The following is a 24,576-nucleotide window of genomic DNA, read 5'->3' as shown; positions in this document are numbered from 1 at the left end:
CTTGGGAGGCTGAGGCAGGAGAAACCTTGAACCAAGGAAGCAGAGGCTGCAGTGAGCCGAGATCATGCCATTGTGACAGGAGTGAAACTCGGTCTCAAAAAATAATTTTTTAGAACAGGTGCATTCCTCCTCTTGCTTTCTGAGGACGCCCTGCTATGTAGCTGAGTAGTCCCTAATAAACTACCTTAACTTCACTATACTCTGTGATTCGCCATAAATTCTTTCCAAGGTGAGATCCAAAAACCCATTCTTGGGGTCTGGGACAAGATCCCTTTTCCGGTGACAAAACTATATAAATTCTAGAATAAAACACAGAAAGAAAGCTATGTGACCTTGGGTTTGGTAATGAGTTTTAACACATGACACTGTCAGAGGCATTTGAACCCCTCCTTTATATGAACTCCAGGGTGGTTTATGTTCCATTGGCTAAGAGAAAGTTTTCTTCCAAAATGTAACATGATTTGAGGTCAAACATTAATATCAAATAAACTCAAAAGATGGAAAAGCTAGCATTAGTTCTGGGAAAACCAGAAGTGTGCCTTTTTTGGAAATAATCATCGGTAGTACAAACTTCAGAATCTCCAAAGGAAATAAAATGAGTTATCTTACATTTTCACAAATTAAGATATAAATCAAGCTAATGAAATCCAGAAATCCAATCTTACTGTTTTAATGTTCATTAAAAAAAAAAAAAAAACACCCTAATCAAATAGCACCAGTAATAGTCACCAATTAAGTCTTTACTACTTAAAAGCAAAATCCACTTATCTCCTGAACAGTATCCACTTTACAAGCCTCATTATATGTACTGGAAACAAGATTCAGAAATAAATACATGCATGTATATATATAAAAATATATTTCAAATAAAAAATGCTTTTAGATAGTGGTATTACAATACATTTAGAAATTAATAACGGAAGCAAATTATGGGAGATCATCCACGCCTGTCACAAAGGTACCGAATTTATAAATCTTCTCAGATGTGGTGCAGGACAGGTTGAAAACAGGAACGCAATGAACTCGTGCGCAGCAGCCGCGGACGCGGTGTCCAGGGCAGGACCCTGCCCGGTCCAGGCCCCTCCGGCCTTGGGCCCGACGACTGCTACGCCTCTGACTCCACGCTAACGCAGAGCCCGAGCGCGCGTCACACCGTGTGGGGCCGGGGAGGCTGCTACCCAGAGGCGGAGTGCGGGATTGCGAGGGTCCCCACCCGGCTCTCGCTCCCGCCAGCACGTACGGACTCGCGTCCCCGCGGCGCGCCAACTCGGCAGCAGCACCGCCCCCAGCGCAAGAGGCTCACGCGCCTCTTACCTAAAAGGAAGTTGGAAGCAGCGCGCCCCCACGGTGCACCGAACGCACTCAAACAGAACGGGACGCGCTTTCAGCCCAGGATAAAAACCGGCAGGGTCGGAAACGCACGCGGCGGGGGCGGGAGCTCAGTATGCGCCCTGCCCCTGCCCGAGACCCCGGCCCGGCCCTGCCCTGCCCTGCCCTGCCCTGCCCTGCCCTGCCCTGCCCTGCCCTGCCTTTTTGTCTGCCTTACCCCTCCCCGCCCGGCACGTACTGGCCCCGCCCTTCGCGCGACTTTTTTTGTTGACCCGGAAACGGATTCTCCGGAGCCAAGGTCCGCTCGGGTGAGTGCCCTCCGCTTTTTGTGCCCAAACCCGGCCACGCAGTACCCTTCCTCCGCCATCCTCCCAACCCGGGGTCTGTGGGTCTCCGCGGACGTCACAGGCTCGGCAACAGCCCTACTGTCGGCGGGGAGCCCCGCGACGCCCTGAAATGCTCCGAAGCCTGTCGCTCAGCTACCAGATCTGCGTCTGTGTCCGGTTCCGTCACTGAGGTCGCCCCTGTCCGGCCCTTCGACCCTAGTTCTCTTCACCATCCGCCCATCCTATCGCGCGCCGCGTTAGGTCCCCATTCGGCACGTGGCTTGTCTCCCGTCCTCCCCACCCTTACCCCTCTTGGCCGCTCAGGGCAGCCCTGGGATTTGGCAGACGCCAGTCCTCCCTGAGATGCCTCCCCATCCTTCCCTCCGCCAGGCCCTACGTCTCCGCAAACCCCCCCGCTTCGGGGTGACCGCTTCAGACAGGACGCTGAGTCCGGGACTGGGGTAAGGGACCTGCCCAATCCTGTGACAGCCCGCGTCCTTCTGCACAGTCACCTCCCACTAGCGGTCACCTTCCCGGTGTCCCACTGAGAAGTGGGCTCTTCCTTGGCAGGGGCTTCTTCACTGCATCGCTGTGGATGTCGAGGTGGGGCAGGAGAGTGAGGAGAAAACGTGAAGAGGGAGGTAGGGCCAGCGAGGGACAAAAGGGGAGGGAAATTTAGATGGGAAGTGGATGGGTCTGAGGAATTTGAACAAACATTGAGAATGAAGGAGAGTGACCTGAGCAAGTAGTAGTGGGGTAAATGGAAATAGACAAAACGGGAATCAGCAAAGATGTGGAGGACAGACTACAATGAGGGGGCCCTGACCGTCAGTAGCAGAGGGGGCAACAGAAGCCTAATTCCCAAATTCTTTAGATGGTTTTCTGATTTCCGAATTAGTTTCCCTTTTAAATTTGTTGTGTCAGGTTCAGTTTATGAGGCCGCAATAGTTTTCAGTCTTAATTATGTATTGAAAATACTTTTTGTTTAGTAAATACTTTTACATTAATTCAGTGTGCACTTCGTAAGAATATTGATGATTTGAGTTAGTTTAGTTTTCAACATCTTCCTCTATTCCTTTGTATGATCTCTGTATTTAATGACTGTAGGATAAAATTTCCAACTAAGTATAAGTATCAAGTTTTCTTTGTGCTGTTTTCTGCAATTATTGAAGGATGGGCTGAATTGTCCTAGAACTTTGTTCCAACAGATTCCATGTGTCCATAATGAATAAATTGCTCAAAGATATTTAGAAAGCTCACCTTTTATGTTTTCATTGCCAATAATTACATCGTTTTAATTTTATATTTTGGATGACTTAATGTGATGTTCTAGAAAAGACAAATGCTTTTAATCAATATGATTAAAACCGTGAAAGACAAATTGCTGTTACTTAAGAGTGTGAAATTTGATCTCAAATCTTTAGGGGACAGGGATGTTAAGGGAAAACTGCCACTATCGCATCCAGATCATGTCATTCCTGTGAAGCTGGTGTTGGTTACTCTACTGCCTTCTGTTCACCTTTCCACCTGCCCCAAGACATACACATGGTGACATAAGGCAGTGGATAGGGAAAGAGCAAGACTTTTTAAAGTAAGCACAGAACAAAGGTGTCTTTCTAATGAGGAGGAGGTGTTGGTTCCGGGAAGGAAGCTTGGAGGCGAAAGGGCAATAAGATTTGGGTATTCAGGATCCAGAAGTGAGAGAGAGCCTGGGAAGCTCAGGAACCGGAGAAAGAAGAAGCATTGCCCATTCTCCCCCATGACCCTGTGCTCAGCAGGTAGTAGCAGAGACTTCAGGCTCTGTGACTAAAAGGGGTCAGACCAGTTCATATACTCACAGCTGCCGTGTAAGAATGTGTGTGGACTTTACTAGGGACGAAGGGTGTTATGAAGGAAGGGGCAGAAAAACTCACCTGTTGGTCTCCTCGTAGAAGTTTATTGTCCCGAATTCCTGGAGGTTCAGTGAAAAGCAGAAGATTGTCTTTTACACATGTTGAGTTATGCCCCCATATATGTGGTTGTGGTAAAGAAAGAGGGTATGTCGATGGGAAGTCCTGAAATGCATGTTCCTAACATTCAGCAAGGACTTCTCAAGACACATCTTGCCTTAGAAAGAAGCTCAGAGAAGAAAAATGGAGAACAATTAGATATGACACTTTCACTGGAAAAAGTCATATCATTCATTGATTGTTTTGTCATCTCCCTCCTTAAATGTTGTTTTTAGGATTTCGTAATCTCTGACCCTGCCTAACACGTTTCCTAACTCACCCATAGCCTTCCCTTAACTTCATCCCATCTTCACAGTATCACACTGTGACCCAGTGATTTCGAACTTGTGAAGTTCCATTCGGGGGATCATATGGGAAGGCCTTCACACCCAGACATGGATTATAGATGGGAAGTGGGCCACATAATGGCAGTGAGGCAAGTATGGATCGTTTAGGGATGACGCACTGTCAGATCTTGTTGACCATGATTAGAAACACTGTGTATATTAGCAGTGAATTAATGCTGGGAATACCTGACAAATCCTGGAATAAAAGAAGATTAATGAGAGGAAATTTGTTCTGCCCAATTGTATAATGCATTTGAAGCTTAAAACAATGAATCAGTATTGATCTAGCCTCAAAATATTAATGATTTGGATTAGAAGGAAGAGTTTAGAAAATGGTAGCTATGACAAATTAAGGTAGCATTTCATCCACACGATGGAGTGTGTTTTATTCAGTAATTGCTTTAAGAATGGAATCAACCTAAGTGTCTTAACAGGAGGGAGTTTTAGAAATTGTTCACAGCACGTCTGTTCCAAGGAGACTTTGATGTTCATAGATTTGTAAAGAATCTGCAAATGTCTGAGGGTTCCTCCACTTGGGGTAACTTGGGGATTTGATCGCAGAGTAAATAAATGGTACATTTTATATTGTAATATATTATAGCAAGATGCAGCCCACAAACTGTGTAGATACTCTTAACTACCACATAAAGTTCATCTACAGCTTTAACCAGAACTTGATACTGTATGTATGTTTTTTGTAGATTTGGATAAAATGACAATTCATTATTATTTCCAGTTCACAAAGTAATTGTGAGGCTGAATACATTTTATTATTTTATATTTTATAGATGTATGTGTAAAATGAATTTTTCTGCGTGACTCATTTTTGATGTATTTTAGATGCTATTTTATATTCTGTAGTTTACTTGTATGTACACACACACAAATACACGCTTAGGTGTCTTATTATGTTTCTGCAGCGAAACCAAAATCCTTCCTTCATGCCCTTTGATTTTATGTTTTCCTCAGGAAGGCAGGACATATTTTATATGATAAAATATTATGTTTTATTGAGTCCACTTATGATACTGTTTAATATTATGAATATTTATATGACTTATTTTAAATTTCCAAATAACATAGATTTACATGAAATTTGACATCTTTATTTTTTTCTTTTCACAACTATTTTGACTATATCCTCACCAAAAATCAAAATTGAGACAAAATTGGCTTTTAGACTAATTCTCATTTTTTACATGTGAAAGACTATATGTGACTTTTAAGTCTAGGTTGCCCTGAGTCTGCAGTCACTGGGGTTTTATGTCACTATGTCCTCCAATCTAATAATATTATTTTCAGGCTTTGTTCATGTCATTTTAATGTCCTCATTAAGTTTTAAAATTTCTTTACATGGGCCTACAAATTTATTTCAAATGTTCCTCATAATATTTTGCTATTGTAAGTAGATACTGATTTTGTGTGTTTGCTTTGTTTAAAGATTAGTATTACTAAACAGGAAATACTGATTTCAGCATATTCAGAATAGTTTTGCCCACTTTTTAAATGTTCTTATTAGTATTCATAATTAGAATTGATTCTACTTTTTCAGGTTTACAGTCACATCATCTGAGAATAACTACAGTTTCATGTCTTTGACTCCATTTTTGTAGTCCCTCTCCTTTTCCCTCTTGTTTTGGTCCCACCTCATGCATCATGTGCAGTGGTGAATGGCATCAGCCCCAGCCAGCCTCCTTATTCCAGCCTTACCTTTAGTGGAAATGGTCCTTTTGTTAACTCCTGAATATATAGTTGAGATTTTATTGATTAAGAATAATTAGTCCCCACAATTTGATAGGATTTTAAAGATTTTAAATTATTTTAAAGATTTAAAATATTTGAAAATGTTTTTTCAAACGTTGGTTGATGTGATTGTTTTTAATCTTTAAAATTACTATGTGAAAGTATTACATTTTCTAGTATGGAATTATCCTTTTATTATTGCAGTTAACTCCACTTTACAATGCTCTGGCATTATTTAACCATATCAGTGATGGCCAGGTGACCAAAATAAATAGCTAAATGGCTAAAAGTATATTAATGATTTTTGCAAATATAATTAATGAAAATTGTTGGTTAAAATTCTAGTTATTGTTGCATTTATGTTCATTTTGATTAGCATAATAAACTAATGAGGACAGGCTTATTTTTCTCCTTCAAAAGCATTTACATTACAAAGGAGGTAGAAGTGATTTGACATGTGATAACTCTCACAAGTCACTTTTACAGTTAAACTCTGATGTATAACTTAAATATTAAAATTAGCTAATCAGATTTTTCTGCTGATTACTGAGGGAAAGTTTTAACTCTATTTTCATGGAAATTAAACAATGTATCATATATTCGTGTTAGAATACAATTGTTCTGATTTCTTAGATTTTAAATTACTACTTTTAAATAAATACAATGTCTTTTATTTACCTGTGTTTTTTCTTTCCACCATGGGTCTTTTCAGTTTCATGATCTTGTTCTCAAAACTTTTTAATTATTGATTTCTGTCAAATCTGTTCATTCATTACAATATTTTATTATTTATTAAATTCTTTTAACTTTCTAACTTTTATTAATATGTACTGCATTTGTAACAATTTGGAAAGTCAAGTAACTCCTGTTTTATTTTTCTTTATCTTGGTTTATGAGTGTTTTTAAAGTTTTACATTCCTTGAAGATCACGGCTGTAGCCCCAATTCTATGCTTCTGGCTACTTTTATTTATCATACTTAACTAATATCATGAATGTAATTGGAATACTCCTTTGATTTTACTGGTGACATATACCCACTAGTGTACTGAGATGGAAAAAAAAAAGTCTTTAGAACTCAGATAAATATACAGTTTATATTTATAATTTATGTAAGTATGATCTTGTTATTAAATTCCTCTATCATATTTATGGAATTAGCAATTTCTCTTTGAATCTAGATGTTTCTAGTTATGTGTATTTCCAACATATGTTTTTAGCCACATACACTTTTTTGAATATCATATTTGGTGTTTAATTTTTGCTAGGATTATAGGCTGGACTCCAGATCCAAACTCAACATGTAGCAGACCCACTAAAAACATACATTAAGCCCCTAGCACTGTTTTAATCTCCGTGGCCTGGCTGAGCTTCTGCCATCTGTCCTCCTAGGCACTGTGAGGTCTGGACATCTCATTTGGCATAACTCAGCTGTGGCCATTGGTGGATCTCATCCTTAGTACTACTCCCTCCTGGCAGGGGTGGCCCAGGCGCACATAAGCCATTGCTGGGCTCCTTGGAGGACTTAGAGAATCCTGAGATTGCCCATGAGGATGGGCATGCCTTACAGTCTAGCACCCACCTTTACTGATGCCTATAGAGATTTAGAAGGTCACAGGGGTCTTGGATGTGTTTCTTATACCTCCATTGTCTGCAGTGTGACTCCCATACTCCTAAGCCAAGGTAGAGAATTTTGAGGAAGCTTGTATGGAGGTTTATGGTGACCCCAATGGTTCTGTGAGACTGGTAGAAGGCACAGACCCCTTAGACTTCTCCCCCAGGAGAATATGTGAGACTAGTGGAGGAAAGGAGAGTAATGAAGTATGCATTTAGTGTCCCAGGCTATCAGAGCACAGCTCTAAGGAGAAATACAGGGCATGTTATGGCAACTGGCACAGCTCTGTGAGACTGGGAGATATTGCACAACCTTAAAAAATCAAGGAGATGTGACCCTACTGAAGGAACAAAATAAATCTACATTAATTGACCATAAAGAAATACAGGTTTTTGGCTGGGTGCAGTGGCTCACATTTGTAATCAAAGCACTTTGGGAGGATGAGGTAGGCAGATCACTTGAGGCTAGGAGTTCAAAATCAGCTTTGCCAACATGGTGAAACTCCAGCTCCACTAAAAATACAAGAAAAAAAAATTAGCTGGGCATGGTGACGGGCACCTATAATCCCAGCTGCTCAGGAGGCTGAAGCAGGAGAATTGCTTGAACCCAGGAGATGGAGGTTGCAGTGAGCTGGTATTGTGCTATTGCACTACAGCCTGGACAACAAGAGTGAAACTCTGCTAAAAAAAAAAAAAAGAAAGAAAGAAAAAAAGAAAAAGAAATGGAGGTTTCTGAATTTCCTGATAAGAATTAAAGATAAATTGCCTTAAAGGAGCTCAATGAGCTGTGAGACAACACTGATAGACAAGTAAAATCTGGAAAAGAATACATGAACAACATGAGAATATCAACAAAGAGAAACCATAATAAAAGAAATGTAGATTCTGGGGCTGAAGAACACAGTAACTGAACTAGATCAATACAGGGTTTCAAGAGCTGACTTGATCACGCAGAAGGAATATCCAGTGAACTCAAAGACTGGTTATTTGAAATTATTCAATCAGAAGAGCAAAAGAAAAGAATCTTTTAAAAGTGAAGAACCTCTGTCTGACTTTGCTAAAAATTTGAGGTTCCTAAGAACTCCTTCCCCGCCCCCCCGCAAGGCAGAGTCTTGCTCTATCACCCAGACTGGAGTGCAGTGTTGTGATCTCGGCTCACTGCACCCTCCACCTCCCAGTTTCAAGCGATTCTCATACCTCAGCTTCCCAAATAGCTGGGATTACAGGTGACTGCCACCACGCCCAGCTAACTTTCATATTTTTAGTAGAGAGGGGGTTTCACTATGTTGGCCAGGCTGGTTTTGAACTTCTGACGTCAGGTGATCCTCCCGCCTTGGCCTCCCAAAGTGCTGGGATTACAGGCATGAGCCACCATGCCCGGCAAGTACTCCTTTTTATGTTAGATTTGCTAGGGTTTAGCAGCTCACAGAACCGAGGAAAACAGTTTACTTAGCTGATTTATTACAAAGGACATTTTAAATATTACAAATGAACAGCCAGCTAAAGAGTTACATACAGCAAGTTTTGGAAGGGTCTTAGTTTTAGGAGGTCTGTCTCCAAGCAGTTGGGATGTACCATTCTTTCAGCATGTGGATGGCTCTTCACTCATCCAGAAGCTCTTTGAATCCCATCATTCAGGGATTTTTACAAAGTGTTCATCTAGTAGGCATAATTGTTATCAACTCGATCTCCAGCCTCTGCCCTTTACCAGAGGATAGGGGGTGGGACTGTATGTTCCAAGCTTATAATCATGTCTTGGTCTTTCAGGTAATCACCCCCTATCCTAGAGCCCAATAATAATTGTTTTGTTAGAACAAAAGACACTCCTATCACCCATGAAGTTCCAATGCATTACGAGCTCTGTATTGAGAACCAGGGTCAAGGACCAAAAAGAACAAAAGCTTCTCCTAGCAACTTTATTACTTAGGAAATCACAGGGGTTTGGGGGCTGTGTGCTAGGAACTGGGGATGAAAACCAAACTATTTCTTATAAATAACAATGTCACATACATGTTCATATATTCATGTTGTTAGTGTCCTTTCATTTCAACTTGAGGAACTCCCTTTAGCGTTTCTTGTAAGGTATGTCACTTGTAAAGTGTGTCTTTTAAGGTATCCACCATCATAAAATGAAATTTGAAGCTGCTTGGTAGATAAATTCATGCTGAATTTATCTAAAGGTCAGACTTGAGGAAGTGGTATTTCTAGAAGCCTCACGTGGAAGAGACAGAATCATTCAGTAGAAGTGTATACAGAGAACCAGCGGAAGGGAGAAGGAATGGAGGGAGGCTCATGAGGGCTGAGATGCGTGGAGAAAGCCTGCAAGCACACAAACCAAGAATAATTAAATCTGAGAAATTCCAGGATTGATCTGTAGGTGGAGACCACATCTACATGATTCAGGGATTCTTAGAATTTGGAATCATAGAGGGAATTGAACATTTCAGAATTCCATGGACTAGGTAGCATATGAAACTCCATGATTTTCACATTTCTAGGTCTAAAATCAAAATATTTATATCTTTATTAGCAACAATAGTCATTCTCTTCTTCTGACCCTGGAAGAGGAGAACCACCAACCCAACCCATCCCCCACCCACTGCATGTCCTTGTTGGTTGGGCTGGGGCTAATGGCTTTGGGACAGATGTTAGAAGCAAAACTAGAGTGTCATGGTTTTTTTGTTTTATTTTTTGTTTTTCTCAGAATTGTCTTCTTACTGCTTGGATGGTGTGAGTGAAAACCCAGAGGAGTACATTTGGTGGCTGAGCTAGTACAATGCCATCACTGGTGAGTGGGAAATTCTTCTTTCTACTGAAATTTGTACCCCTGCCACCAGCCTAAGGGCAGATTCATCCTATTAACATGGATGTTCTAAGTGCATTCAAGGATCCAAGCTCCAATTAAGATTTCCCAGGGCTTGGAATGGTTACATTGGCTCAAAGAGTCATCAAGAAGTAATCTCCTTTCAACAGTACAGTCATTCCAGCCTCTACTAAGGCTGTGTATTCTTAGAAAAGACGTGAGAGGATTTTGTTTCTCTCATCCAGTCTCGGGGAAATCATTCATTCATTACCAGCCTCTCATGGCCTTGTTGGGGAAATAAATTCACTCATTACCCATGTTATTGGCAGGAGTGGGCTTGGGAGTATATGCGGGTAGGCGGTGAAGATAAGTGAGAGCAGAAGATTATAGCCCTTACAAAGGCAGATGTTTTCCCAGGCAAGCTCAGTTAGTCTGGTGTTTCAGGTGTTAGGGGAGGGCTGTTTAACGTGAAGGGAAAGCAGATAGGTTTAGGACAGAGGAGACAATGAGGAATTATTCATTTATTTTCCTTTCTAAAATCTTAATGTCTTGAGAGAATGTATGCTTTTGAAAACTTAGAAAACAAAATTAAAATTCTTATTACCCTTGTCCCCAAATGAACCTCTGATCAAATTTGATAACTGGAAGCAACTGGAGTGTTGTTTCTTTAATTTTGGTTGTGCATTAAGTGGTGGAATATAGGAAACAGAGTAAATTTAAAACTCTGAGGAAATTTTTGAAGTGGAGAGACCAGGACAATCAAAGGATTTTTTTTAACCCCTAAATCTAGAGACAACATGAAGAAACAAAAGAGAATCATACCTAGTACATAATAGTCGGTTTTCACACCACTATAAAGAACTACCTGAGAGTGGGTAATTCATGAAGAAAAGAAGTTTAACTGACTGACAGTTCTGCAGGCTTAACAGGAAGCATGACTGGGAGGCCTCCAGAAACTTACAATCATGGTGGAAGGGGAAGCAAGCACCGTCTTCATAAGGCAGCAGGAGAGAGATACCAAATCAGGAAATGCCACACACTGTTAAATCAGCAGATCTTCTGAGATCTTACTAGCATGAGAACAGCAAGGGGAAGTTCACCCCCATTATTCAATCACCTCCCACCAGGCCCTTCCCGCAACATGTGGGGATTACAATATAAGATGTGATTTGGGTGGGGTCGCAGAGCCAAATGATATCACCTGGTGTTTGGAGGTCCCAGATAAAACTGAGAAAGGAAGTCCTCAGACCATGAGAAATGGCAGGATGAGACCATCTTTCAGTACTGAAGTCTTAGAGCCCCTGGCTTGTGCTGCTGACCCATTCATCCTTATCCATTAACAGTGAATACCTGAGTTGTGTAGAGATAAGAGGCTGCATCTGCTGATAACAAGTTCTGTATGAAAGTTGTTCACTCAACTGAGTGTTCTCAGTCATTTCATAAATAATGTATTTGTAGCTTGTATCTAAAGAATGATAGATAGGAACCACTTTACATATTACCTCATTGGATCTTTTTGAACTCATAACAGGTCTTTATTCTTGAGGACACTGAGGTCCTGTAGTGGAATATCTACTTAAAGTATTGATTAAAATGTGACAAATTGTGGATACTGCCTCCTTTGTAGTGAGTCTATGGATTTTCTTGAAGGTGGTGGAGAGGAGAATTTTAGTTCTAAATTTACAAGTCCAGATTTCATAATTAGTATCTGGAAGTTATACTTAGAAGTCTATTGGGAAATCTTCAGGTTATATCATGTGATATTTCTCTATGTGAAGTTTTATGTCTTGAGTGTATCTGAAAGCCAGATTCCCAGTTCAGATTTAAAGCAATGTGACAGGAACCCCAAACCCTGTTTGAGTTTTCTTTCATACCACCCACACTTCCTTAGGACAGTCACTTTGATCTTGCTCCACTGAACACTGGCAGAGATAGCCCTGTTTGCAGTAGAATGTCCATAATGTTTTCGGATTCCATGACCTTCGAGGATATAGTTGTAGACTTCACTCGGGAAGAGTGGGCCCTGCTGGACACATCCCAGAGAAAGCTGTTTCAAGATGTGATGTTGGAGAACATCAGTCATCTGGTCTCTATTGGTGAGTCTCTTTATATTTATTATGTATGTAGGTATTTATTCATTCATTCTACATGTTTCTAGAACAGCTTTCTCCTCTGTCACTTCAACCTCTGCCTTGATCCTTTCATAACTCTCACAATTACCTGACAGCCATTTATTTCCTTTTCACTTATATTGATTTGTCCTCTCTCTAGAATGTCATCTTTCTGACCACAATTTCACATCCTTCTTGCTCTTCAATCTCCCAAACTCAGAAAAGTTACGAAAATTCACTGCTTTTGAATGCATAAATAAATGTATTGATTTCTTTAAAGTAATTGTTCTATCATAGGGACTGTTCTGCACAGAACCTAGATTGTTCTGGTGGAGCCAGTATTTATTGCATTATTTTTTAATATAATGTCAAACACTATGACAACTTGTAATTTCTCACTGTGAGAAAATACAGTGAAAATACTGAGTGAAAATACTGAGGATTCTGCAATCAGTATTTGAAGTGAGGCATGACCATCAGCAATTATTGGTCTTTGATGTCTGGGAACAAGTTCAAGAGTTTTCCTTCTGCTCATAAAGGACTGTCAGTGTTGTCTTCAAGGTACTCTTCCCAGGCTGACCTTCAGTGGCTAACTTATCCTTCCCAGTAGCCTACCCTGTACCTGATAACCTTGTACATTTGTCAGCACAGAACTCAAAATCCATGTATCTTTTTCCCAAAAACAGGCAAACAGCTCTGCAAATCAGTTGTGCTTTCCCATTTGGAGCAAGTAGAGAAACTTTCAACACAAGGAATAAGCTTACTGCAAGGTGAGCTCTAAGAAGCAGTGCTCAATAGGAGGAGGAGAAACATGGCCAGTGAGTGAGTAGGCCAACAGTTGCCAAAAGAAGATTTCTTTTTTCCCTTTTTTTAGACAGAATCTCGTTCTGTCACCCAGACTGGAGTGCAGTGGCACGATCTCGGCTCACTGCAACCTCTGCCTCCCAGATTCAAGTGATTCTCCTGCCTCAGCCTCATGAGTAGCTAGGACTACAGGTGTACGCCACCATGCCCAGCTAATTTTTTTCTATTTTTAGTAGAGACAGGGTTTCAACGTGTTGGCCAGGCTGGTCTCAAACTCCTGACCTCAAGAAATCCTCCCACCTCAGCCTCCCAGAGTGCTGGGATTACAGGCATGAGCTACCATGCCTAGCTGGAAGGTTTCTTAAATTTGCAGTGTTTCTGAAATGTAGGCAAAATCCTGAGGGAAACATTTCTTGGATATTGACATTATACTTTGTAGGTATCAATTTTTATTCAAGTATATCTCTGTCATTGTCTTTGGCTTTTGTAAAGGGGATATTTGTGTACTTATTTGAGTTAAACTATTACATAGTAGTCCTTTGTAATGGTCCTCTTCTTTGAAAATTTTTCTTTCCTTTACTTCCTTAACTTGCCTTCTTTATTTTTTTTATATGCTGAAAATGTCAGTAGTCAATTTCCTATAATACTCTTCTTCTTAAAGTATCATTAATTTAACATGCCTTCCCTGTCTGTGTGTATTTGAAACACACTCAAATGGGCATTGGAGATATTTAACATTTTCATTCCCCTAATGCCTATATAGCGTCTTTTTTTAAAAATTTATTTCAGGTAGAGAAGGTGACATTAAACATCAAGAGATACCATTCATTCAACATACCTATCAGAAGGGCACATCCACCATCAGCACAATGGTAGGTAAGCTTTATGGATGCAAACCCTGTTCTTCCATATAGAAACCTGGACATTGAACAACTTTGGAATTTGGTACAGGTACCTGACTGTACTTAAAGCCCTCCCAGCAGAGTTTTAGTTAGTTTGGATGTAGTGAAGACATTAACTTCAAATCAAAACCATAACATGAGGCCTTATAACAGGACAATTGTATAAATTTTACTATGTGCTGAAACTTTCAAACAGGATAAAGTCTTAATAACTAGTCAGATAGCTCTTCAGTTGGGATGCTACAACAGAAAAACTCTCTACATACAGTTAGATAATACACTATGTTTATATAACTGATACAGGAACAATTGTAACTGGAATCTACTACTGAATGATTACTCTAGAATTAATATGTAGAGAAATGAATGAAGTAATGAATGAATGAGTGTGGATAAACTTTTAATAGTCTTTCATTTCCTTCCAAAAATCAGAGATCTCATACTCAAGAGGATCCTTTTCTATGTAATGATTTAGGAGAAGATTTCACTCAACATACAGCATTGACTCAAAATGTGATTACTTACATGAGAAAGAAACACTTTGTAAGCAAAAAGTTTGGGAAAACCTTCAGTGACTGGTTATCCTTTAATCAACACAAGGAAATTCACACCAGATGTAAATCAGATGAAGGTCATCTATTTGATTATGCCTTTATCCAAAGCTCTGCCCTTAGACCACACAATGTGACTCATACTAGGGTGATAACATTGGAATGTCACGTGTGTGGGAAAACCTTCAGCAAAAATTCTAATCTTAGGCGACATGAGATGATTCACACTGGAGAGAAACCACACGGATGTCATCTATGTGGGAAAGCCTTTACTCATTGCTCTGATCTTCGAAAACATGAGAGAACTCACACTGGAGAGAAGCCATATGGATGTCATCTATGTGGGAAAGCCTTCAGTAAAAGTTCTAACCTTAGACGACATGAGATGATTCACACTAGAGAGAAAGCACAGGTATGCCATCTATGTGGGAAAGCCTTCACTCATTGCTCTGACCTTAGAAAACATGAGAGAACTCACTTAGGAGATAAACCATATGGATGCCATCTATGTGGGAAGGCTTTCAGTAAATGTTCTTACCTTAGACAACATGAAAGAACTCACAATGGAGAGAAACCATATGAATGTCATCTATGTGGAAAAGCCTTCTCTCATTGTTCTCACCTTAGACAACATGAGCGAAGTCACAATGGAGAGAAACCACATGGATGTCATCTATGTGGGAAAGCCTTCACTGAATCTTCTGTGCTTAAACGACATGAGAGAATTCACACTGGAGAGAAACCATATGAGTGTCATGTATGTGGGAAAGCCTTCACTGAATCTTCTGACCTTAGACGACATGAGAGAACTCACACTGGAGAAAAACCATATGAATGCCACCTATGCGGAAAGGCCTTCAATCACTCTTCTGTCCTTAGACGACATGAGAGAACTCACACAGGAGAGAAACCATATGAATGCAATATATGTGGTAAAGCCTTCAATAGAAGTTATAACTTTAGACTTCATAAAAGAGTTCACACTGGAGAGAAACCATATGTTTGTCCTCTATGTGGAAAAGCCTTTAGTAAATTTTTTAACCTTAGACAACATGAGAGAACTCACACTAAAAAAGTAATGAATATGTAAGAGTCATCAACCATAGTGTTAACACTAAATACACCCAAGGACTGACATACTACAGGAACATTTTGTCTGTAATCAGTGTGGAAAAGCCTTTATTTGTAATTACCACTTTGCTCAACCTAAATGAATCCAAAGTAGGGAGAATCCATATGTATTTAAGCTGTATGGCACAAACTATGAGAGAATGAAACTATAGATCAAAGGAATGTGGAGGAGTCTTCATCCAAAGCTCTAACTGTTAAACAAACAGGAGAAATCACATCACAAAAATTCTGTACCTGTCATCAATGTGAAAATGCCATCCTTTAAACAAATGAGTAAAATTGACAGGCGAGCAACCATACGTCTGTAATTGCTGTGCACTGTCATTCAGCTAAGCACCAGTTTTGGTGTCTGCAAGAAAATTCATTATCAGGTAACTGATAAAAACAGGAAATTTGTGAAAATATTTTTATGAGGTGGATGAGGCCTTTTGCACAATTCCAGAAATTCATAGTAGAGAAATTATTCAGTGAGAAATCCTTTTCTTAATACAGCAGCACTTCTATAATAGATCAGAATTCACATGGTGTAGAACGCTCAGTGACGTGAATGGAGGGCAGTCCTCAGTAAATTACTCATTCCTTAGTCAATACCAGCATTTTTCCACTAAGAAAACAATCTTGACATGATAGTAGAAGAACCTTCAAGCAGCTTTCATGTCAAAAAAGACAGGAAAGAAAACTCTAAAAAGCCATTGAGATGTATAGCTGGGGGACAAGACATAAAGCCATCAAGCACATGCTTGAGAAAAAAAAAGTATAGTTTTGAGCAAAGACTTTCTACTTAAAATACGTGGGATGAAATGTACAACTCTGAAATAACCTGGGAATATTGAATGCAGAATTGTGTAAGAAGTAATAAGATTAAATTAGTACTGTCAAAAATGCAAGCATTAAATGTTGTTGCTGAATAATCTAATAGGTTGATTAAACTCCTATGTTTTTTGTTTGTTTGTTTTTTGACACAGTCTCGTTCTGTTGCCCAGGCTGGAGTGCAGTGGCGTGATCTTGGCTCACTGCAAGCTCCACCTCCTGGGTTCACGCCATTCTTCTGCCTCAGCCTCCAGAGTAGCTGAGACTACAGGCACCCACCACCACACCTGGCTAATTTTTTGTATTTTTAGTAGAGATGGGGTTTCACTGTATTATCCAGGATGGTCTCAATCTCCTGACCTTGTGATCTGCCCGCCTTGGCCTCCCAAAGTGCTGGGATTACAGGCATGAGCCACCGTGCCCAGCCCAAACTCTATGTTTTTAATTCAGTTTTAAGCACATAGATTTGGGTCAGTTAGAAAATGGGGACGGGCATGGTGGGTCACACCTGTAATCCCAGCACTTTGGGAGGCTGATATGGGTGGATCACTTGAGGTCAGGAGTTCGACACCAGCCTGGCCAACATGGTGAAACCCCATGTCTACTAAAAATACAAAATTAGTTGGGCATGGTGGTGTATGCCTGTAGTCTTAGCTATTCAGGAGGCTGAGGCAGGAGAATCACTTGAACCCAGGAGGCAGAGGTTGCAGTGAGCCAAGATCATGCTACTGCACTCCAGCCTGGGCAAAAAAGTGAGACTCTGGCTCAAAACAAAAAGACAGTGACATTCAATGGAACTAATATATGTAGAACATAAAATTACATGTCCTAACTATATTAGTGGTATATATGTACATGGTAATGATTAAATCAAACATGGATTATGAAAGACTCACTTTAAAAGTACAGTCTTATGGTGCATACATTTGCCTTTTTGTTTTTAAACCACTTTATCAAAGTGAATTGACAAAAGCTGTTATTTAATGTATACAACTTAATAAGTTTAGAGATAAGGATAAGCCCATGAAGCCGTCACCACCATCTTTGCCACATTCATCCTCTCCAAAGGTTGCTTCCCTCATTTGTCATTGTTTTCTTTATGATAAAACCACTTACATAACATCAACCTGTAGCAAATTTTTAAGTATATAATATAGTATTGATAACTGTAGGCAATATATTACAAAATTTAACACTGCAAAAACTAATTACAAATGAATCTATTTAAATAAAAATTGGCAGTGCTGGATAATTGTGGTTAAATTTGCATGAATATCTCCCAGAATCAGGTACAAGTGTTGTAACATAGAGATTTTTGTTGCCATGGGCTTTTTTTTCTTTAAGAACCTTTCTGTTCTGTGTGTAAATGTTTAATATTCTCACTTCTCCTAACAAGGACTCTTTTACTTTTGGAATCTTAGCTTATGTCTTCCTCTCTGGCCTTTAAAGCTTACAATTTAAATGAGTCCGGTTTTTTTTTTTTTTCTATATTTGTTTCATCTTTATTCACTGCATCCTACCCAGAAGCAGAAGCCCCACTATTTTGCACAAAACAAAATTTCAGCTTATTTTTCCTCAGCCTAGATAGGCTATCTTTCTTCTGGGGCTTTATGTTCCCTTGATGCTAATTTTCAAGTGCTTGAGAAAAACCAGCGTGATACATCATTGACTCTCCCCTTTCTCATGAATTCGACCTCAGAAAATCCTGTCTGAACAGGCTACCCTCATGTCTTAAAGCAGCTGTTTCATGTATTTCATTTCAGTTTTGTTACTGTTAATGGTGGGTTGGTCCAATGAAAGCCACAAAGTCATGATGGGAACAAAAATGTTTGACTCAAATATTTTAAGCCAAGTAATGGTTCAACTATTTTTATGGGTGAAATATTTAAATCAGAATTTTCACAATAATGACTATTTCTATAGGAAAATGTTCTCCACAGTTCACAGCTTAAAATCACATTAAATCCATTGGTGTCACCTACCTCATTTACCACATGCCACCATAAGGCCCTGCTCTTTTGGGCTGTGACAGAAGTCAGTATATTTTCTCCCTGTGCCACATGTGTCCCTGCTCCCAGTCCTGGGTTTCTGTGTTGATGCCAAGGTATCAGATACCCATAGTAAGAGCACACACATGCACAGCCAGATTTCCTTTGATATCAGATTAGTGATTCATGCAGAACTTTTTAGGTCAGGGGTAGTAAGTTTTGAGTCATCAGGTCATTGCCATGGAAAGGGAGGTAACCCCCAGGTGTTGCCATGGCCGTGGTAAATAGATATGGCACACTGGTGGGTATGTCTGGAAAGTTGCTTTTGCTCTGGCTTTGTTTTAGCTAATCCTCGATCTGGTCCAGTGTCTGAGCCCTGCCTCTGGAGTGAAGTTCCACCTCCTACCTCATCCTTTCCTCAGAGATTAGGTATTCCTCCTTAATCTTAAGGGTGCTGTAGAAGGGCAGAGGTCTGTATTCTGTAACTTTCCTGCTGAGCTTATGGGCATAGGCCCTGCCTAGCACTGGAGGAGTAAAAATCCCTGGGTAACTCAACTAAGGGACCCAGAGGCAGGACACTTTTTCATTATCTGGGTCAGTAGACAGGATGGGTTGGAATTCTTCTGCCAGCATTGTCTTTACCTGGAAGTTTTGTAATCCAGAAGACGCAAACTTTACCAAGAGGTTAAACAAGGAAGTGACAATAGTAACGCGATAGCTATCAAAGGTCCTAGGAGACGTAAAAACCAGGTGAGACTCGGAAGGTGCTTTTGATAGTTGACCAGATATAGTTGGGAGTCAGTGCCCTGATTATGTAACCAGGTAACTTGCTCATAGATCTTTTAAATGTTAATCTCAACTTGTCCAGATTTGTTAATATATGTGCAGCAGGTTTTACTAATAACTTCACAGACTCCTTGTTCAGCTAGTAAATAATTCAATGCTAGTCTCTTATAGAGAATTACATTTGCCAGAATCTAAGGACTTGAATTCCCTTTCATGCCTGACCTGTGATGGTGGCTAGGGTTTCTAAGGGTTTGAGTCAAGTTCCTTAGGGATTATGAGCTTCAATCCTTAAGTGGATTATGAGCTTCAAATGGGCAGTTGGATTTTGAACCTAAATGCCACAGAGAGCAGTGGTTGGTAGAGAGGTGGGCTAAACAAATGGAAGGGAGGGACTGTGGAAGGGAGAAACGGAAGAGGTAAACAGTGCTGCCCAAGGGGAGACCTCAGAGGCCCTGACCTGCTGGAGAACCTATCCAGTAGCAGAGACACTGAAAAAACTACTCACGTGGCCAATTTTCTACCATTGTAGGTGGTTCTCCATTATGCCAGGGGCCTGAGAACTCCCAATTCCTTTGACCAAGAGTGGCTTGAGCAAGCTAGTTGGAAGACAGCACACAGGAAGAGGTTAGCAACTTGCTATTAAAATGCTTCTAACTTAGAGGGCAGAAAAGGGCAAGACCAATACTCCCCTAAGGAGAGGGCTATAACTCATATATCCCTCAGAATCCTAGAGGGAATGTCAACACAAATACCCCAGAGCATCCGGAGGGCGGCCAAAATACCAATGCTGAAAACTCAGAAGGGCCACGTTTCAACCAAAAAGGTGAATGCTGAACCAAATGCTGAAAACCCCAGGGCACCCAGAGAGTGGCCAACAGTCAATCCAAGACCAAATTGGGGTCACCGAACAACCTGACTCTAGCACCCCAGAGTGAAAACAGTGGGGACCTCTCACAACCAAGTGCCCTGCCTTAATTGCCCCCAAACAATTAACAGAAAGTTAAAACCAAACATAAGACTGCACACATTTTAGGACTGAAAATAAAATAACTAATGGAACAATACAATGGAGTCTGAAGAGAAAGCACTCAGGGAAGGGGTGACAAGGACGTGGTCTAGCCAAAGGCTTTTATTTCCTAGTTCTCCTGATACTATGGGGTGGGGGCAGAAGGGACACTCACCTGTCCAGCAGGACAGATGTGGTGCTGACTGATTTTCCCCATGGGACCCAGGTGAAGCTCTCCCCAGGATACCTCAGCTGGGGTGGACTTAACTGCCACAGTGGGCGGGGCCTTCACAGGGGGTCCAGTAACCCACTGGTCTGCCAGTCAGAGAGGTGGGTGTCACATAAGGTGGTGACACTATGGCTGCCCTGCCAGTGGGCTCAGCTGCTGCAGTGGGAGGGGCCTGCACTGTGTCAGTGACCCACCAGGCTGCTGGTGGGAGTGGTAGGCCCCACATGAGGCAGTGTCACTATGGCTGCTTGCCCATCTGAATGGCTCCACTGCCTGCCAGGGAAAATGATGGTTCTGGAAAGAGCCTTTGGTTCGTGTTACAGCTCAGATGTTACAGCTAGGCTTTGACGCCTTTCCACTCCTCATCCCACCAACTGCCATCCCGCTGATCACTGTCCTGCTGACCAGCATCCCGCTGATCACTGACTGCCTAGCCTATTGTCAACTGCTGCATCGCAGACTGCTGCTGGCCAATCACCGATTCACAGACTGCTGCTGGCTGCTGATGGCAGATTGCCACTCCTCAATTACCAATTGCCATCTCCCATGACACTGTCTTTTCTTCATGCCATGTTGGGTGCCAAGCTGATGCAAGGTGAGCCCCACAGTGGGGCTTAGCCCAGAGGGTGCTTGGCTCTGCCCAGGAAATAATTCAAGGGCAAACTAGAGGTCAAAGAAAACAACTTTATTGAAGAGCAATGTTACAGCTCCAGCAGGGTTACAGCTCTGTGACTGCTCCTGCAGAGCAGGGCTACTCCATAGGCAGACAGTAGCAGCTCGGGGCAGTTTTGCAGTCAACTTTATATCTACTTTTAATTACATGCAGATTAAGGGGCTGTTTATGCAGAAAACTCTAGGGAAAGGATAGTGACTTTCGGGTCATTAGGGCATTCCCATGGAAAGGTGTGGTAACCCCTGGGTGTTGCCTTGGTAATGGTAAATTGACATGGCACATTGGTGGGCATGTCTGATTGGAAAGCTGCTTCTGCTCCAGTCCCTTTTTAGCTGCTCCTCAACCTGGTCCAGTGTCCCAGCCCCACCTCCTACCTCGATAAGAGGATACAGTAAAGAAACCAGCCTAAATCAACTACAAGAAAGATGGTTAGAACAGCAACCTTCACTGCTCATTATATGCGAATTATAATGCATTAGCATGCTAGAAAACACCCCCAGCAGTGTCATCAGTTTACAAGTGCCATGGCAATGTCTGGAATTTATTCTAAATGGTCTGTGGGGGAGACACCTGATTCCAGGCATTCCCTGCCCCTTTCCTAGAAGACTCATGAATAATCCACCCCTTATTTAGCATATAATCAAGAAATAGCTATAAAATACCCATCTAGCAGCCTGTAAGGTAGCCCTGCTTTGCCTATGGAGCAGCCGCAGTTGTATTCCTTTACTTTTTAATAAATTTGCTTTCACTCTACTGTGGTGGCTCATTCTTAAATTCTTTCCTGCTTAAAGCCAAGAACCCACCTGATCTCCTGTGCTGAGCCTAAATTTTGGGGATAGAGATGGCCCTGCATATCACTAATCATGAACAGAAATAAATGTAGTTAAATCCTTGCCTTTTGTGATATCCATGAATAAACATGGTATGCAAGTGCTAAGTATAAAATTGGAAAACATGAAAACATTCTTTAGAAAATTTAGAATAAAATTTAATTATATCAAAAATCTGAGAGAAAACAAAAAAATAAAAATAAATATAATCAGGCAATTCACAGGTTGGTAACAATATATGGCCCAAAACACTGGCCAAAACAAAGGGGCTACAGGACCCATGCAAGTCCAAAATCCAGCGAGACAATCAAATCCTAAGCTCCAAAATGATCTCCTTTGACTCCATGTCTCATATCCAGGTCATGCTGATGAAAGAGATGGGCTCCCATGGTCTTGGGCAGCTCTGCCACTGTGGCTTTTCAGGATATAGCTGCCCTCCCAGCTGCTTTCATGGACTGGCATTGAGTGTCTGCAGCTTTTCCAGATGCACAGTGCAAACTGTTGGTGGATCTACCATTCTGGGGTCTGGAGGATGGTGGGCATCTTCTCACAGCTCCACTAGGTGGTGCTCCAGTAGGGACTCTGTGTGGGAGCTCCAACCCTACATTTCCCTGCCACACTGCCCTAGCAGAGGTTTTCCATGAGGGCCTCACCCCTGCAGCAAACTTCTGCCTGGGCACCCAGGCATTTCCATGCATTGTTTGAAATCTAGGTAGAGGTTCCCAAACCCCAATTCCTGACTTCCATGTACTCGTGGGCTCAACACTATGTGGAAGTTGCCAAGACTTGGGGCTTGCACTCTTTGAAGCCACAGCCCAAACTCTACATTGACCCCCTTCAGCCATGGCTGGAGTGGCTGGGATGCAGGGCACAAAGTCCCTAGGCTGCACATAGCACAGGGACCCCGTGCCTCGCCCGTGAAACCACTTTTGCTCCTAGGCCTCCAGGCCTGTGATAGGCAGGGATGCTGTGAAAATCTTTGACAAGGCCTGGAGATATTTTCCCCATTGTCTTGGGGATTAACATTTGGCTCCTCATTACTTACACAAATTTCTGCAGCTGGCTTGAATTTCTCCTCCGAAAATGGGATTTTCTTTTCTATCACATTGTTAGGCTGCAAATATTCTGAACTTTTATGCTCTGCTTCCCTTATAAAACTCAATGCCTTTAACACCACCCAAGTCACATCTTGAACATTTTACTGCTTAGAAATTTCTTCTGCCAGATACCCTAAATCATCTCTCTCAAGTTCAAAGTTCCACATATCTCTAGGGCAGGGGCAAAATACTGGTGGTCTCTTTGCTAAAACATAACAAGGGTCACCTTTGCTCCAGTTCCTAACAAGTTCCGCATCTGCATCTGAGACCACCTCAGCCTGGATTTCATTGTCCATATCATTATCCGCATTTTGGTTAAAGCCATTCAACAAGTCTCTAAGAAGATCTGAACTTTCTCATATTTTCTTGTCTTCATCTAAGCCCTCCCAAGTGTTAGAACCTCTGCCTGTTACCCAGTTCCAAAGTCGCTTCCACATTTTGGCTAGTTTTCAGCAGCACCCAACTCTACTGGTACCAATTTATAATATTAGTCTAATTTTAATGCTGCTGATAAAGACATACCCGAGGATGGGCAATTTGAAATAAAAAACAAAGGTTTAATGGACTTACAGTCTCACATTGCTGGGGAGGCCTCACAATCATGGCAGAAGGCAAGGAGAAGCAAGTCACATCTTAGGTGGATGGCATCAGGCAAAGACAGAGCTTGTGCAGAGAAGCTCCTTCTTATAATATCAGATCTCCTGAGACTTATTCGCTATCACGAGAACAGCACGGGAAAGACTTGCCTCCATTATTCAATTACCTCTCACCTGGTTCGTCCCACAACACCAACCATGCTTGGCTAAGTTTTTATTTTTAGTTTCATAGAGATGGGGTCTCACTATGTTCTAGCCTGATGTCAAATTCCTGGGTAAAGAGACCATCCCACCTCAGCGTCCCAAAGTGCTGGGATTACAGGCGTGAGCCACCAAAGCTGGCCCGTTTTTCTTGATATATCAAAATTATTCCATAAGTCCAGATAACTTTTCATGTGGTTACTAGGAGCCATGGATTTCCCTGTCCAAGGTACCAGTTTTTCGGTTACGTTTCTCTATAATACAGAGTACACTCACAGCCCCGGACACTCTCCACCTGTCTGATGAAATTCAAGTAACCTTTTCACTAGGTTTAACTTCCAGATAATCTAAATGGGCTTCTTATAAACAAAAGCAATCGCACTACAGGAAATTTTCTTTACCTTTCTCATAACTAGCCTAAAAGACAAAATAAAGATTGTACATGTTTTCAAGGCAACTCCTGTCTTGTCTTAATAAGGTTTTAGATTACTTAGGAAAACAGAGCTATAAAAGGGTTAATGTTTTTACATCCAAGTAACTTTCTGTATTGCTATTATTTAACGATGACCCCTGATTCTGTTTGAGTGTTTCGAGTCTTCTGACATCTTTGGCAGGTTTCTTCAAGATTAAAAACCTACATTAATTCTTTTTGGCCTAAAACTAACTTGGGGATTTTGAAGGTTGACACCTGGAAACCCTCAAAAATATTGCTT

The 24,576-nt window shown here is 41.3% G+C and overlaps 1 protein-coding gene across 8 annotated transcripts; it reads left to right on the top strand.

Moving 5' to 3' along the window:
- Positions 1–1,523: 1,523 nt before the first annotated feature.
- On the top strand, positions 1,524–16,616 carry ZNF596 (zinc finger protein 596). 8 transcript variants are annotated; one of them, XM_017887076.1, is made up of 7 exons: positions 1,524–1,637; positions 2,046–2,116; positions 10,050–10,133; positions 12,040–12,244; positions 12,946–13,029; positions 13,853–13,935; positions 14,398–16,616. In XM_017887076.1, the coding sequence occupies exons 3-7, from the start codon at positions 10,122–10,124 to the stop codon at positions 15,604–15,606; spliced, it is 1,593 nt and encodes a 530-aa protein (XP_017742565.1). In that variant the 5' UTR covers positions 1,524–1,637; positions 2,046–2,116; positions 10,050–10,121; the 3' UTR covers positions 15,607–16,616. The 8 variants fall into 8 exon arrangements, with proteins under 8 accessions (XP_017742565.1, XP_017742566.1, XP_017742564.1 ...); XM_017887075.1 differs by lacking the exon at positions 1,524–1,637 and adding an exon at positions 2,226–2,296 and having other exon boundaries at positions 1,648–2,116; XM_017887077.1 differs by lacking the exon at positions 2,046–2,116.
- The last annotated feature ends 7,960 nt before the right edge of the window (positions 16,617–24,576 follow it).

The sequence above is a fragment of the Rhinopithecus bieti genome, unplaced genomic scaffold, assembly GCF_001698545.2.
Source record: "Rhinopithecus bieti isolate Rb0 unplaced genomic scaffold, ASM169854v2 scaffold_16559, whole genome shotgun sequence".
Classification (NCBI taxonomy): Eukaryota; Metazoa; Chordata; class Mammalia; order Primates; family Cercopithecidae; genus Rhinopithecus; species Rhinopithecus bieti.
This window is presented reverse-complemented; position numbering and strand designations above follow the sequence as displayed.